The 17,688-nt window shown below is 40.9% G+C and overlaps 1 protein-coding gene across 9 annotated transcripts in view; it reads right to left on the bottom strand.

Moving 5' to 3' along the window:
• The window catches only part of dysf (dysferlin, limb girdle muscular dystrophy 2B (autosomal recessive)), a 93,115-nt gene that overhangs the window by 8,125 nt on the left and 67,302 nt on the right, over positions 1 to 17,688 (bottom strand). For 8 of the 9 annotated variants that reach the window (XM_079837281.1, XM_079837286.1, XM_079837284.1 and 5 more), the window contains 10 exons: positions 11,055 to 11,153; positions 7,797 to 7,925; positions 6,518 to 6,673; positions 5,818 to 5,909; positions 5,253 to 5,423; positions 4,268 to 4,410; positions 2,571 to 2,710; positions 2,181 to 2,269; positions 1,997 to 2,092; positions 1,572 to 1,713 (listed from right to left, as the gene is read on the bottom strand). In XM_079837281.1, the coding sequence (XP_079693407.1) occupies positions 1,572 to 1,713; positions 1,997 to 2,092; positions 2,181 to 2,269; positions 2,571 to 2,710; positions 4,268 to 4,410; positions 5,253 to 5,423; positions 5,818 to 5,909; positions 6,518 to 6,673; positions 7,797 to 7,925; positions 11,055 to 11,153 (1,257 nt within the window). The remainder of the gene's footprint in view (positions 1 to 1,571; positions 1,714 to 1,996; positions 2,093 to 2,180; positions 2,270 to 2,570; positions 2,711 to 4,267; positions 4,411 to 5,252; positions 5,424 to 5,817; positions 5,910 to 6,517; positions 6,674 to 7,796; positions 7,926 to 11,054; positions 11,154 to 17,688) is intronic. The other variant, XM_079837279.1, reaches the window with a different exon arrangement.

Genomic DNA, 17,688 nt, shown 5'->3' with positions numbered 1-17,688 from the left:
ATGTTTTAAAGATTAACTATAAGTTAGTGTTATATGATGGCAAAGGTACTCTATATTAAATTAAACAATTAAATGTCCAATATCGACAGATCCCAATACATTAAATAATGTCTAATATCAGCCAATAATTGCTATATCGTTCCTTGCTTGTGAGATAAGACCCAACAACCTTTTAGTTACCAGCCCTAAATGAGCTACACCACCTCTAGTAGAAACAGAGAAGCAGAAATAAACTGACAGACCAAGACAACGACTGAGAAAGACAGAGCGAGGAAATGATAGCGTGAATGTGCGAAGCAGAATTAGAAAGAGGGTGAGAGACAGAGAGAGAGTGAGAGAGAGTGAGAGCCACCGAGAGCGACAGAAACGTCCCAGTCAGAAAAGAGTGTTAGCGACTCCCACTACAGCCCTGATTCTGCACCCCACCGCCAGACAGGATTCCATCTGCGTGACAGCATTCCCACCGTACTGTACCCGTGATGGATGTGTGGACAAACACAACAAGGATAATGAACTCACGCTTCACGGAGCTGAACTGCTGCCGTTCACCGGTAAATAGGCCCCGTCGGTTTGCACATCCTGCCTGACAACCGCATACAGCTCCATCAAAACAAACACTGCAAATAAGAACTCACTTCCAATTATCACTGAGAGCCGTGTTTGATGCAAGATAATTCGTTTCACTATGTATCGGTTCTATTATGCGTTGCTTCCAACAAAGCTCAGCCAAAGTGGATCTATCATTTGACAGCTGTTGCGGGCCGCTCTCAGTTTAATGGGTGGAACCGCTATCTTCAATCTTACTATAACTGATCTCCTGCCTGCCAAAACCTCACTTTAAGTGCCTTGTCCATCACAGCTGTTTTCCCTGAGCTGGCTTGGCTGAAGTCTGGACTGTCTTGCTGTTACAAGATGTTCATGTACCACGTTTGGTATGTGGAAGCGTGCCAGATGCAGCCTGCAACATATCTGGCTTTGAAACATTGCATTAAACACCTGCCAACTGCAGTGATATCCTTCAAAATGTGGGCGTTAGACAAAACCTCTGCAAATCATGCAGGGTGACCTGCGGGTCACTTATTCAGACTCAATCAAGGCAGAAGATTTTTGCGGCGTGTGGATATAAAAGCTGACAGGGTTTGAGTTTCTCACTTGTTCTTTGTTTAGTAAGCCTAGATTACGCCTCTGTAACTGGTCCTACTCAACCCGCTCCGAGCGGGATTCGAACCAGGATCTCCGGCGTGGGAGGAAGGCATGCTAACAAGGATGCCTAAAACCGCAACCTCTCGCGTCAGTCGCTAGCGTACCTCTTGAGATCAGGGGAGTGAGGTTTACACGCACAGTTCTTACTGGCCTACACACGTTACATTCACCCCCCTAAACCTCACTTTCATCCAGGTCAATGGCACCAAATGTAACCGGTCCTACTGTAACCGGGGTCTTCGACGTGGGAGGCAGGCGCACTAACAAGGACGATAAAGACTGCAGCTTCTAGCTAGTGCGCCTCTTGGGGCGAGGGGAGGGAGGTTTACACGCACTGCTCTTATTGGCCAGCGTACGTTACACCTCACCTTCTTATCAATGGTGCAGAGCTGTTCTGCAGGTAAATAGAGGAAGGGGAAGAGGAACCGCCAATTAAAGTTGCCTTCACCTCCCAGCGATCGATAGTGCACGTCTGTTTTCTGCTTGTTCATTTCGTGGCCGTGCATCCAGCTAGGATTGAAAAAATAACATTCACAATTACCCGACACATCATTTCCAACACATTAGAAGACAATGCAGCTTAGCTGTAATTGACCTACAGCTTGGTTCTATGGTTGCCTTGCAACTGTGTGTTTGTTGCTACTGATCGATAATTTTTGCATGCCGTTGTTACTATTGGTCACAGTGGCAACAGACAAGCAACAGGCCCATGACATGGGAAACAATAACAACTTAATCTAACCAGAGCTCATACACACAAACCCAACAACCCATTTATGACACCCAGATGTACCCTTTCACATAAATGTCACTCATCTTCTCCCCAGAGACACTGACATCATCCAAGATAACATCTCTTGTGTTCCATATAATACAGCGCAGGAAGAACCTATGGGAGCAGAAAACATTGACATGTCATGCTTCTGGATGCGTTTCGAGACTAACTGATAGATGCTAAACAAAGGCGATGCGCTTACTTTTTAGCTTTGCGTGGTGTGATGTTAAATGGAGGTCCTGGTGGACCTAAAGATTTAGGGAAAAGGTCCACCCACATCTGTAGCCGCCCCTGTGTGTTGGCAAATAAAACAACTCTGTGAAGACTGATAGGGCAACTCATGAAAAACATGGAAAATAAAATTAAATAAATACAAATAATAATTACATTTAATTACATTTAATTACATAAACAAAATGTATTACATACATAAAATGAAATTACATATTTAAAATAGAATAGAATAAAATAAAAATAATAAATATGAATTATTAAAATACAAATTGCATATATAAAATAAAATATGCAATTCTACTAAAATAAATATATAAAATATATAATATTTTGGAATAAGAATATAAGACTGTGTAACCTGTTCTATATCTGGCTGGAGGGGGCTGTAGAGGGGTCGTGTCTCTACATGTTCAGGCACCAGACCCTGCCGTCTCAACACCAACAGAGCTAAACGCTCCATCACTGGTCCCAGGTGAGGGTTTAGAGCTTTACCTTCATCTGAGGGCCAAATGTAGTCAACCATAAGGTCATTGTAGTTTATATTCACATTGACGCAGAAGGTCCAAAATGTTTTTAAAAATGTTTTAGCTTATAATTGTTTAACAGTTATAAGGAAGATTCATCACACTGTTATTTTCCATTAAAACCGTGAAATGGAACCACTATGTAACCTCTGATTTGATATGAAGAACATTTGGGCATCGGGTTTTATGAAGTCATAACCGAGAGCAGAAAAAAAGCCAACATTCATGAAGCATTCCACTTAAATAGTCGGAAATGTTTATCTTTCCCCATTTCTCAGATGATGCGTTGATTTCATTGCTGTTGATCTAAGAAGAGAGTTTTCCCTTTCAAAAAGCAAAAAGAGAGAGCGAGAGAAGAAAAAAAAATAAACGTCCACTGTTAAGTTTATGGTTTGAAACCCTGTGTCATGTCCCTGAGGGAAACATGGTCGGAGTGTGGAGAAACGAGGAAAAAGATTGAAGTGGAGGAAGACAATTATTGCCATGAAGTTGGATGCCCGAACCGGCCACCTGATAATTGCTTTGACGCGCGGGTTGCCGCAGTTACGCGGGCCAAACAAAAAGATGTAGTATTCCTCCGCGGCGAGACACGGGAGCTGGAGGCTGAGAAGCCCGCCACAGTGTTGACCTTGGCTGAACATGCTTGTATGCTAGTTCCCCATAAATCTGAAGCCGACCTCGTCCCAAAGCATCATGGAAGGGAAAATGGCTGGAGAGCTTGGCTTTCTGTAGGCCCTGTGTGACATCTGACTGGTAGAAAGACGGCCATGGGACTTTGAGGGCTTAGAGGTCAAACCAGAAGTGTTGGGAGGATCTGATAGAGGTTACACATCAGTAAGATCAACATAAAACACACCTAATGGTAAACTAGCATAAGTTAGCATTGTCATCCCAGGGGCACACTTTAAAACAGGAGGGGACGTCAAGTTGCTGTGGCAAGGAGTGATATATTTGCTGTGAATGAATGACTATGTCAGAGGTGCTGTATGTTTACACAGGTCCTTCGTCTTTACAATATCGCACTTGTTTTTCTTCACACAGAGGAACAACTCATTCTTTCCGCTCATAGCGCCCGAGCAAGAAAAGCCAAGCGGCCTCCCGAACAGCTCTGTGATCCCACACACACAGATATGATGTATGGCACAAGTCGAGACATATATCGTTATTCTTTTTCTGTCAGTGTTTTCACAGAACCGCAGCCGATCTCGTGCTCGACTCGCTTTTTTTAATGACGGAAGATGTGATGGAGTCAGGCTGCTGCTTTGATTAGCTCTTACTCGTGACTAATGCTTTCAGCAGCTCCAAAGAAAAGACTTCCACTTTCTTTTTTCGCCGTCCAACCCCAGGGTTTGATAGGTCGTGATGCCCGTGTTTATTCGTACGCACGCGTTCATGTGCAGTTCTGCACACAATTCTATAAGAAGCCACTCTTTGGTAACGACAATCGCAAAATTAACGATCAAATATCATGAACATTAAATTCGGTGTTAGGAAACGAGGTCTAGTTGGAGTGTGTGTTTAGGACACTGACCAAGGTCTGCAACGGTGTACTCCCGTCCTCTGAAATAGATTCTATCCTGCTTGTAGACGGGCAGTTTGTAGTTTTGCCTCTCGCACAGACGATGAAGTAACTGGGATGGTTTTAGCTGATCTCGCCACTGGTTAACTCCCGACCTAGAGTCGGCAAAGAAAAAAAATTTTTCATTAATAATGCAAAACCAAGGGTGTATATGAGTAGAATGTGCTATCACGGTTGTTGGGACAGCCAACAGTTACTCAATTATTATTATTTTGTTTTTCATTTAGGGGATGATAAATCTGGTAACAAATAAGAAAAAAGGTTTCCTAGCCAAGCCAAGCTGTTGAGGATGGTATGTATTTGCCAAACAACCCACTAAACAAGTTATAGAGAGAAAGCTTTATGATTTATGACAACATGATTCAGCAAAATGGAAAATATGCATTACACATTTAAAATAAATAAAATAAAATAATAAAAAATACATAAGTACATAAAATAAGACAAATTAAAACATAATATGCAATTATTATAATTAATATTTAAGTGTAAATAATGTAATGTAATTTGGGGAATAAGAATATGAGAATATATGTGTAACCTGAACAAGTTAAAAACCAGATTGCCCAAGCTTGATCACATGATCCAGGATTCAAACTTTTTGATTAAAAAAAGGTGATTTCCTGGTCTGCGCTAGTCTACCAGCTTGGGTAAACTGGTTTCAACTTGTTTAGCTATTTGTCCAGCAAAACAAACTAGTCTAAACAGCTTGGCCAGTCTAGAAGACCAGCTAACCGTCTTAGACTGGTTCAAGCATTTTTTTCCAGCAGAATCAGAGAAGATGGAGATCAGGATCAGAATATGACTGAATCTGATCTAAAAAGATAAACTTAAACTTAAACTTAAACTTAAACTACCTGTTCTTTACAGTTTTCATAATGACTATTAAACCTGGTCGGTGAAAGGAAAAAGGATGAGTGACAGAGGCATTTCTTACAGACAGTATGACTGTGGCAGGCCGCAGCGAGCGCCATGGCGCGTCAAGAAGCGATTCTCCAAATCAATGACGGTCTCTCCGATTTTCTCATCTTTAGTGACCATGTCATAATCATACAGCATGATCTTTAGGTCCTTCTCAAGAGGCAGAGAGCATGTCAGCTCAAACATCCTAAATGAGAAGCAAAAGACACACATTTCAACCTTTGAAATACTTCTTTTTGCTTAAACGTTTTCAAAGGTAATCATTCACATCCTCCGTATTCTGTCTCTGTATCAATTAGCCACCAGATCAAACTTTCCTTCTTGCACGTATCCGACATCAAGACTCTTAGAATTAGGGGTGTCATCATTATTATGAGTGTGGCGACCCCTGCTGGTATAATCAATCCTTGCCATGACGTCTTTCTGTATGTGTGTGTGTGTGTGTGTGTGTGTGTGTGTGTGTGTGTGTGTGTGTGTGTGTGTGTGTGTGTGTGTGTGTGTGTGTGTGTGTGTGTGTGTGTGTGTGTGTGTTTGTGACAGAGAATCTGTTCAAAGAGACAGAAAAAAAGAGAGATACTTACTTTCCAAAGACGGGGTCCAAAGTACAGGGTATGTAATTGTCGTGGTCATCGACTGATTTCTTGCCAAGTGTGATCTTAACATAGGGGTCACACTACGAAAGAACAAGAAGTGCTTGTTAGTATGTGTTAACATAGCCACACACTCACACATATATACTATAAGCAACAATATCCAAAACAGCACGCCCTCTTTTCGTACTTAAAACAACTGCTCTTTGCTCTCGCGGTGGAAAAAAGCATCAAGTCTCTGTGATCAGTGCGTGTTTCATAGGCAGCGAGTACATGGGTGAAATGTTCCATATCATAACTCCTGGCCTGAGTAGGTGATGAAAGGACGTCATCTTAGCATATTCGCAACTAATGAAGGGAAAGCCCATCTGACGCAGGGCCAGCGGTGGTGGCGTGTTGGCCAGGTCTCGGGCAGCGATTGAGAGTTTATGGTTGTGGGTAAAAGGGTGGCTCCATGTTTTCATAAAGCAATTTCTCGGCTCTCTTATGACTCTGGCACTGCAGAGGCTTCGCAAAGGGCTCGTCTGGCTGACAAAAAACTAAAGAGATTTGTGAATGCATCTACTGAAAATACAAGGGCTGTTGTAACATCCTCTCTTATTCCCCATGCGTATACAAGGACACTGATAAGCGAACGGCTAGGTAGCATGTTCCATTCCTTTTTTATGTATTTTGGTTGTGTCGCACATACCTTGCCATTGGCATCTTTGGGCTGTAAGCCATAGGCCTGGATGATGTAGATGCGTACCAGGTACTCCTCTATTCCATTCGGGGGGAGCTTGGAGAACCGACGTGGGGGTACAGGCATCGAGGGATCATCAGGCAATGGATAGATCTTAAATGAACCCTGAAGGAGGACGGGACAGGAGTCAGTGTAACTCATGGTGCAATTTAGTTTTACTTTTTTCTGGAGACCTGCTGTCTGGGGCCTCCAGACAGACCTCAAATTACACTTTAATCCCTCAAATTTAGTTCCCTCAAATCCTACTAGAACTAAACCATCTATAATCCAAATAAACCAGGAAAAAGCATCTACACTCTTCAAATTAGAGGTTCCGATTAGAACCAAAACGGGTTTTACAGCCATATGCTGGTTGCCAATAAAATGAAAATCATTTAATCGAAATAAATTATTTATTATTTTTTTGTTGGTTCTTGCATGTCATATGATCTATTGCAACAGATTTCAACAGGATTGAAAAGAAATCCAACTACAAATGATATTTGAGAGTGACAGCCAAAGTGAAGATTTTTACTTTTTTTGGTTGTGACTCAAAAATATCGCAAGCTATCTTTAGAAGACCTTTAATTGTACATTATATATATATACTTTATATATAGATATATAGATACTTTAGTTTTTTTACCAGTATAACTAAAACTATTAAAAATCATTTTCATTAATTCAAATATGGCGCTTAAATGAAATTTTATTCTCTAGTTTTTCAGAAACTATCAATGTGCTGGTGCTTTAAAGAACCCAGAAACCAGTACAATGACCTGACGAAACCAGAATGCATCTTCAAGAACATTTTAATCTCCAATAAAACGAAGAAAAAAAAAAACACCCCAAAAACTCTGCCCAACGTAACATGGTTCTTTATAAGAGTGTCAAGGTTAGGGTCACCTATAGGGCCTGCAAATAACTATTGAAGAACCTCTGTATTTAAGAAGCAGTGTCTGTAAAGAAGGCAAGGAGACACATTTTGGGAATTCATAATTCACCAAAAGAATGGCATGAGACTGTATCTGTTGCATAACGCTCTAAATTAACAAATTATTACATAAGTATGTGATCAGTTACTGTAAATAGAAGGCCTGGTTCAATGACTTTCATTTGCTCAGCTAATAAGCATCGACACCCATCCCTTGCTTCATCTGGCGACGTCTGAATGTTTTCCCTCTTGAAGACTGAATGAGAGCACATGTGATATCAGCTGAGAGTAACTGAGATGTTATAATGACCCTACCTTGAACTCTCCAACAACAGAAGGGTCTTCACTCTCATTCTGGGTTCTTCCACGGTAAAGTTTAAACGTTTGACAGAAATCAGCAAACTGATCAAAGCCTTCAGTTTTCTCCAGTTCTCTGTCATACACCTGAGAAAGGAAGCACAGGAGAATGTGTATTTTGCGAAAAATGTGCTCTAATCAACTCAAAGGGCTAAAAAGACACATGCTATGTACAAGACATCCATTGTTTGTCTTGCCAAAGCAGTTTTCTTTAAGATTCTTGGACTCTGGGATCTTTAATTGTGGGTTTAACATTTCAGGCACAAGTCAAACTACCTCAAATGCACCATTAATACAAAAAGATCTGGAAATTCCTGATTATGAGAATGTTTAAAAACGGCAATAAAATGCGCAAAAACGATTTGTGCCCAAGGAAAATATGCTTTGCCGTGACATTACACAACTTTTAACTAGCGCCCCACAACTCTCCAACCAAATGGCCACCCAGGAGACAACTTGGTGACAAAAGTATGAAGGAATCCTCGTAAGCGAGTCGCTCTGTTTTTCTAGTTGACTCACTCAGGCCCAGTCCCTGAACGTGTGACACTGCACACATCCCATGGAACCCTCTCCCAGTCTCTTTTGCTCTTTCCCTGCCTTCAATCTCTCCCTCAGGCACCATAATCCCAAAATAACAGCTCATCTCAGCAGTTTTAGGGAAAGTGTTTCTGTCTGTCGCTCCTCCCGGTGCGTGGGACACTCTCACACGGTGGCAGCCAATAACTGGGCCCGTTCCTAGCAGGTAGCCCTGAGACCCGAGGCCTCTGCCAGATGACTAACGGACACGTTTAGATGGGAAAGGTTGGAAAGAGTGGCTAAGGCAAGTAGAGAGAGTACGTGGTGACAGGGGAGATCGCTAACAAACCGGCCAGAGATCGAGGGATGATAGGGAGGTGTGGGCTGGGGGGAAAACGGCTCGATGACGTCAGTAACGGAGCCCTTGTCTGCACTTGGTTATCCCCCTGCGGCAACCCCGACATGAATTCATCGGAAAAGTTGGGAATCTGGCAGCCACTGGCTCTATTATAAATGGATAAGCTTGTGGGAAGTGGGCTGGAGTGGACTGGAGTCGGGGTGAGTGAGCGTTTGAAAGTAGGCACATGCACTCCCTTGGGAGACCGCAGGGCTTTGAAGTTCGGTTGTGGAGCTGATGTTTCTGCGACCTCTGATTTTGGCATCCTTATGTTGGTTTTGCTTGGGCACTGATAATGTCATTATAGTTACAATGAACTTTTGCTGTTAATCTCCATGTACAGATTTCATACTGCTGGGATCATGTTAGATGTGCCAGTGGGAAGACATGAGCATGAATAAACAATGACAAAATGTATATTTTTGGGTGAATTATTCCTTCGAGTTCCACAAAGAACTTTTCATTTTCTAGCTCTGTAGGAAACCATGAACTGGTTCTTAAAGAGGATACTGTAGTTCCCCCCAAACTGAAAGTCATTATTTACTCATGTTAATGTCATACCAAACCAGTATGACTTTCTTTCTTCTGTGGAATACAAAAGAAGATATTTTAAAAATGTCTCAAGGGCTTTTTCATTCTAAACCCTGGGTGAATGGAATCCTGGGTTACTTGGTTTCATGTTTCACACTGCTCATAGTCTATCCAGGGTTAAAAAATTATCCTGGGTACTCATAAGCTGACGTTTCACACTGGGTTAATGATCTTATTTGCATATTTGCAGTTTTTCAGTGAGTCATTGGGTCTCATTCACTAAGCATGCGCAGCATACGCACAGATTTGTGTGTGAAATGTGCGTACAAACAATTTTAAGAACAAATCACAATTCACCAAAGATTTTGTAATAATTTTTTTTCCTACTTTTATAAAAAAATATAGGAACAACTGAAATCACACACACATAACTTACTCTGTATGGCTTTATAATCATGTTAAGAAGTTATATTTCATCCTAACATGACTATAATTACATTTAAGTATATTGCATTGATTGTTTTATATAATCCATTTATAATAATAATAATAATTTGTTACATTTATATAGCGCTTTTCTAGGCACTGAAAGCGCTTTACATATAGAAGTTGGGAAACTCCTCAACCACCACCAATGTGCAGCATCTACCTGGATGATGCGACGGCAGCCATATTGCGCCAGAATGCCCATCACACACCAGCTTATTGGTGGAGAGGAGACAGAGTGATGAAGCCAATCGTATATATATATATATATATACATATATATACATGGGGATGAATAGGAGGCCATGATGGAAAGGGGCCAATGGGCAAACTTGGCCAGGATGCCGGGGGTTACACCCCTACTCTTTATCAAAGGACATCCTGGGATTTTTAATGACCACAGAGAGTCAGAACCTTGGTTTAACGTCTCATCCGAAGGACGAGATAAAATGATATAATGAAATTATTAAATAATACAATTGAATTTAATCTTAAATACATTTGATCATATACAGTTAAAGAGTAAGAAAAGCTGCGTTATAGCTTCAGCTGCAAGGTTCCTCTGAATAATGCAGATATACGTGTATGTACAGCTGGCTAATGAGAGCTCTGGGTCTTTCTTTATAAAAGGTGTTTATTGTGAGAACTGGTGAGAATGGCATTGCTCGAGGATCCGGGCGAGAGCGCATCTGCGAACAGTGGAAAGTTTGACGAGAGTGACAAAAGGCTGTAAGGAAAGCGTGTGCGGAAAGCCCTTATATGGAGATGGTTTGGCCGTGTTTTATGCAAACGAATAACCTTGTGCACGCGGCCGCTCATTTAGAATACTCCAAATTCACTGACATCAGAACAAGGTTAAGAACAAATTCATGTGCGAATGAAAGTTTTGTGAATCAGGCAGATATTTTTTGTGAAAAGAAAGAAGCCACGCAATTATTAGTGAATGAGACCCATTGTTGTTATTTTGGCAAAGACAACATTCAAATTCAAGGTTATTTCCGCTAGAAGTGGTTACTCATAACGGACTATATCAGGTCTATGGTTAACCGAGACTTGCTGGGATTGGACGAACAGAGTATGCGACCCGTTTAAATAAAGGTTCTAGTATTGCATATCCTCGTATTATATACTGCCCTGGTCTAATGTTGTTTTGGGCCCCATTGACTTTCATTGTTTGGACAAAAATGGTTCTTCAAAATATCTTAATTCGTGTTCTGCAGAAGTACGAAAGAAAGTCAGTCATACGCATTTGGAACAACAGGGACAACATTACTTTGATGCCTTACCTGCAGTGTATCGAACCCCTTCTCCAGATAACTTCCGCACTTGTTCCTCTCACCTGTGGAGGCATAAAACTTGCTCCACCAGTCCATAAATTCATCCTGCTGTAGACACAGACCAAGAAAATAAGAGAACAGAAAGACTGAAACATCACAAGCAAGGAAGGTCTGTACATATCTGACCCCACATCCCTCATTCAATAGACCCTTGTTTAATTAAATCGGTAACTTCATGAATAAGAACGTCGTCTGAAAGCAACAAAGGCCTCAACTTACCCACTGTCCCATCTAAAGCATGTCCGACAAATTCAACACAAACAATAAGACAAGGTTAGGAAAAGTGAAGAAAGAAAAAGAGGCAAGAGAAAATACCCTCAAATGTCAAAACATTTTAAGCAGAAACATGCATGAGTGACAGTGACACCACAGACCAAACGACCAGTGGAAACAACCCTTTCCATAACTTAATCTTTTCCATAAGTGACTGATAAATTATTCCTCTGCTATAATGCTGGTAATTGTGAGCATATCAACTGAAACTAGAAAGTAAGCGTTCATATTGTCATTTTTCTGGTACTTTCACGGGTATGATTCAGGAGCGCTGATGTTCTGCTGCAATTTGATGTGCTAATCGCCACTGATGCTGCAAGTCTTGCCAACGCTCACTCATTCCATGTGGAAAGTGTGGGAATTTTTGAAAAAGGTACAAATCAGGCAGTTCCCACCTCAGCCAGCACCACATTCCCATCCAACCAAAAGACAAAAGAGTGTTGTTAATGAGGACAACACCCTCTGCAAGTGACACTGCCTCAAAACAAGAAAAGTGTAGTCTGATTATGATGGGAGTCTTGTGCAAATTCATGTGTGTCTGTGTGTTTGACAGATGGATGAAAGACAGACTGATCTACCGTGGCATAAAACACAGTGTGTTTGGAAGAGAAGCGATCCCTCCATTGGCTGCACTCACACACACTTCTTTCTCTTCTAGAAGGCCAATTTCGACTCACCCCGAGGAGAGACTTCAAGTTTCACTTCCATCATTCTTTTAACTTTTACAATGAGGGAGTAAAAACAGTAGTGGTGGAGCAATGCCGGGATATGCTGTTTTTTGTCTTAGTGGTAGGGGAGTGTGGCGGAGTGGCATGCATTTTGGTGGCCAGGCAGGGGGACCAACAGTGTTGTTTAATTACCCCACATGCCACTGCCATGCCAAGGAATGTGTGTGTACTCGTGTCAGAGGGTGTCATACAGGCTACCACTGCTGTACAAGGTTATGTGTGGAAATGTCCTGTTTACTGTCACATACCCACACACTTTGTACATGAATGTTGTACAGTAAACTCAAAGTAGGAAAAAAATAGAAATAGAATATTTCTATATCTATTTGAAATAGAAATATATTGTAACATTATAAATACAAAGTTCTTTCATGAAACTCCTGACGGTGAAGGCTGATAACTCAATCTTTTTGCAATCACATAATTCTCTATAAAGCAACGCTGATTGGCTCCTACTGTATCAGTAGCCAATGAGCTCACTGCTCAACCTTCAAATATGCGGCCAGCATTTCCTGTAGCAGTTGCAGTGCGGTTTCAGAAACCCTCCATCTTCCCCAGCTCCACCTGTATAGATCTGCTGGGGGTAATTCATGTACGCGATATTGTACAGCAGCAGCATGTCTTACTTGCTCACGGCAGCATGTCATCTATTATTGGCAGAAGCTAGCCATGTACTTGCTCTGCAGCAGCAGTGTATAGCAGATCTATTCCGTCAAGACCAAATATATCAACATTGTCATATCCATTACCATGCCAAACACTCAGAAAGTTGTCATGACAGAAATGCCTTTTCTGTCCCTTTTAATGAACTTAACGCGTCCCTGCTGACCCCAAACTTTAAAAGTGCCCCAATTAGGCTATTTTAAAGGCTCCTAATTTTCTTTTGGAGGTCTCCTACAACAGGTTTACATGCATCAAAGGTCAAAAAACACTTTCATTTTCTCATAATATACATTGCACATCACATTTTTTAATGATTCTCAAATGACTCTGCGGATAAATCAGTCTCTCTAAATCCCTTCCTTTCCACGAACCTGCTCTGTGCTGATTGGCCAGATGGCCCAGTCTGTCGTGATTGGTCTACCATGCACAGTGCGTGTTTTGGAAGCAAATCGCCCATTACATAACTGAACTTCAGCTCCATCCAGAGGCTTTCTAAAGCTCAGCGATTGTACACACTGTAAAGACAGTAATGGTGATGTTGATTTTACCACATCAATCCGAGCACAAGATGATGAAACCTCAGAAGGACTAGTTATTCAACCCAAACCTCCATCGCAAGGACGACTTGAGCAAGACGTTTCTCAGTGATACGCTACTCCTTTTGAGGTACATTATGAGATGTTTCAACTGTAATTCCTCACCATCAGCATTAACATAAGCATGTCCATCAACAAACCAATGTGTATATTTCTAAATTATTGTGGTGCACATGAGGGAACTGTATAACGGTGCCCAGCACTAACGTCAATGACTGATGTAATACAAACGTTTGTAAAACAAATCTTGCTCCATCCTTTATCTTTATTTCAAGTAGTAAGAACGACAGACAAACTACAATAATAGACACAGTTTTAGGTAATAGTGGCCCTGCTTAGCAGAAGTATTTCAGTAAGACAGTAATAACATGAGTTAAGCTGGACACTTACACAATATAAGATTGTTCGCAGGCGGACAACGTACAGGATAGGCATTATGCAAATGTATTTTGTAGTGACAGAGAACCAACGATATTTGAACAAAAAGCGATTTAAGGCGGTTCAGAGTCGATTCTTTCTTTTGGGAGGCAATATATCGTGCACTTTCAACTTTGCAGAATGTTTACATTCACAAACAGCTATGTTACAGAAAGGGAATATTCTGAAAAAGAATCATAATAGGGGCACCTTAAATGGTAGTTTATTTTACTTTGAATAACTTAGATGCTGCTAATAAAGCTACAGGACTTAAAAACACGTACACCACATGTGCAGTCAGAGCAGGTTAAAGGAATATGCTGAGTTTGGACGAATTACAGTCAAATTGTTAAAAACAGTAAGTCAAATCATTTACAAAAGACAGTCAGAATAAGCTGAAGGGCTGTAAACTGAAAGCTTAAGAAGATAGAGTTAGAAATTTTGGTCTCAGGTTAGAGATTGTAAAAAGAAAGCAAATGTATCCAATAATTTCAAGATAGCATAACAAAGGAGAGAAATGAATGACTCAACAACACTGGTAATCCACAGGGAGAAAGAGATGAGCAGAAAAAAAGAGCAGGAAGGTGAAGGTAACATGAAGGAAACGTTTTTGGGGGAGTGTCTCCTGGTTCATGCATCTACCGAGAGGCGGCACACGGGGTAAATGGGACGGGGTGTGCGGTAAGGATTTGCAATGTATTGTGAAGCTGCCTTCAGAATCACTTAAGCTGAGTTGGCCTGGCTGTGCGGCAGTTTAACCGGCCCTGAATGGTGCTTTTCATAGTACTGCCACATGTCTCCTCTCTTTGTCTGACAGAGCTATTAAAGCGGAGCCTAAGGACGCCGTGACAGCCATGTTTCCATCTGAGTTACTGTGTGTGCGTCTTAGGTGTTTGTGCGCAAGTTCGTGTTAATCGGATTGCATGTGACCAAGGAAATAATGTTCCATTTGCCTCTGAAATTATGTGTAATGAGTGTGTGTGCATGTGCGTCTGGTCACCCAGACACTTAGAGTGCACCACATGTATGTGTTTAGTTATTCTATACTCTACCCAAAGGTTTTAGGGCTTAAGGGTATTATTAAAATAAGTACTGCTTCATATAAACCTGGGTGTATATGAGCGTGCATGCTCACAAAAATGGAAACAAACCGTCGAAAGAGATGTTATACAGATGAAAAGATAATGTTAAGGGAATGATAAAATTTCAGACATCAGGAACTTAAAAATTTATGAAAATTAGAGTATTTATATTGGTTGTTATGCGCCAGGGCGACTTGGTACTGGAACAGGGTGGTCGGAAAGGCAGAGGGAAAACAGGGAACTTCACTGCTCCTCCAAAAATTCATTCATGCAAAACCTGTTAAAATGGTTGCAAACATTCTCAGTTCCTGAGGTAAAGGTTAACGTAGGGCACTGGTAGAGTTAGCTTTGGGTCTAAAAAGACTTGATGAAAAGTAACCAAATAAAGTTGGTAATAATTGAGAAACCAACAGACTTTTGAATATACCATACAAACATTCCATGTGTTTTGACTGACAGTTCATTCAGAAATATGAGCAGTATCCAAAATGGCTTCAGGAATTTGCAACATGGAGTTGGTGGAAAGGTTCTAAAGCAGGTAAAATTTCTTCCATGACTTTACAATTCAGTCCTTTGTTTTTCATGAATGCTGTGATGCAGTAGAGGCTGTCAGCATATACATACTACATACACTATATACTATGCATTCTGAAAAGTACAGTATACTTCTGTACTCTTATACATGGTGAAGCAGTATAGACATGTTGTTTATTAGCAAAATTTCACTAGACTGTTTAAATGTGCACTGTGTAAATGTTAGCGGCATCTAGGGGTGAGGTTGCGAATTGCAACCGTCCAACACTCACCCCTCCCTTTCGAAGCACATAGAGAAGCTATGGTGGCCGACACAGGACAAAGATGTCGTCTGAGACAGCAGAGAGTGGCTAGTGCTCTGTAGAGCAGTTTGCCAATTTAGGGCTACTGTAGAAACATGGCGGCGCAAAATGCCGTTTTCACTGTACCCTGCGGTGTATGTAGATAGAAATGCTTAATTCTAAGGCTAATAAAAGCAACGGTTCATTATGTAAGCTCTTTATACACCACTGAAAACATAGTTATGTATATTATATTGCATTTCTGTTAATAGATCCTCATATATATTATACACTACACCTTTAAGCTACATTCACACAGTCATGGTTTGGGGATGACAGCCGTATTTACTATTGCCTTCACTAGTGTCTACTTTCCTACTTTTATAAGTGGTTGGGTTAAATGTTTGCTTAAAACAACCCAATTGCTGGGTTAGTCCATTTTCAACCTAACTTGGGTTATTTTTAACCCAGCATTATTTAGAGTGTAGAAGGCGAAAAACAGTATGTGAAAAGAGTACCATGTCCATATTCAAGCATTCATAAAACAGTAGGCAAAAAGTACCTGGATGACTACTACTACCGTTGAATAAGGTAAGGTGACATTACTGACGCTGTAAGTCACATGACAGTGACAACATGGCGGATCTGAATTTCATTCATACTACACGCATTCATACTATGTAGAACACTATGTTAACAGTCACAAAGTAATTTCTTATTTAAATGAAGTATACCTACTCAGGCAGTATGTGATTTTGGACGCAGCAAGTAAACACAAAAGATGGCAATGTACATCAAAGTCTTACCACAGTTGGCACAAAAACATTTCATAACTGAGTCCAATGGAGGCACAAGTTCATTTGTCAAATTGTATGTGTACAGCACTTTACTGACATGAGCAGCTTCAAAGAAAGACAAACTGGGTCTAAAATCTCCAGATGACACACAGCTCACATTGTCTTTTTGAGTTACCACAGGGGTCGGTAACCTATGGTGAGGTACATAATCACTGGCACGTGATAATAGCTAAAGAGGTTTCTTTTATTATTATTTTTTATTTAATATGTATTCAAACTTGCATACGGACATACATTTTGAGATAATTGTTCCTCACAGTCACACAGCCTGTTTTATTCTATTAGGTGCTTTAAATACTATTAAAGTCCCAGTGAACCGGAAGTTGCAACTGATTTTATTTCAGTGCAATGATGTGTTTCCAAAAGTGAAACGGAATATTGAATAGATGGCAGGGTTTTACTTTAGCGCTCCTCCTCTCCATCTCTCGCTCATAGCAGACTAACGGTTGGAGGGGAGTGTTTAAAAGGGTTAGTAATAAATGACATTATTTTCATTTTTGGGTGAACTAACCCTTTAAGGATATTCAAACCCAAGCCGTCAAACTGCCGTCATCGGAAAGGGAACGCCATTCCAGACCGGAAGTTACTTTTCATTTTTTGATTAAAGATTACCATGGCAAACAATATTTTTCTGTGTATTAACTTGCACGGATTAATTGTTCAACCTAAGACCTGTAATGTGTGCTAACAAAGTAAATAAGATTGATTTTGATTTCATGAGAACTTCAAAGTGTGAGATTTTTGTCAGGGTTCTGTCACTTCTGTCTAGTTTATTCATGGTTTTGTGACAGAGCCCTGACACTCCTGTATTGTTTGTCTTGTCTTGTGTGAGCGCGCAGCTTTGAGCATGCTCGAGCTGCATGCTCTTCTGTCCTTGTGTTTTGTGTGCGGGCGTAGTGTTCGGATCCCAGCACTTTGGTCTAGTTTGGGTTTCAGTTTTGTGTTGGGATTCGGACATTCATGCTCCGCGTGTTTGTTTTGTCACTCTGTCTTGTCACGTGAGCGTGTGCTCTTCTGTCTGTGTAGCACACGGTTCATGTTTACATCGGCCGTGTGCTTTCATGTTATGTTTTGTCTTTTGTCGTGTAGCACGTGGTTGGTGTTTTTTCACTGGCTACGTGCTACGTTATGTTGTCATGTTTTGTGTGAACA

Source organism: Gobio gobio, assembly GCF_949357685.1.
Source record: "Gobio gobio genome assembly, chromosome: 2".
NCBI classification, from domain to species: domain Eukaryota; kingdom Metazoa; phylum Chordata; class Actinopteri; order Cypriniformes; family Gobionidae; genus Gobio; species Gobio gobio.
This window is presented reverse-complemented; position numbering and strand designations above follow the sequence as displayed.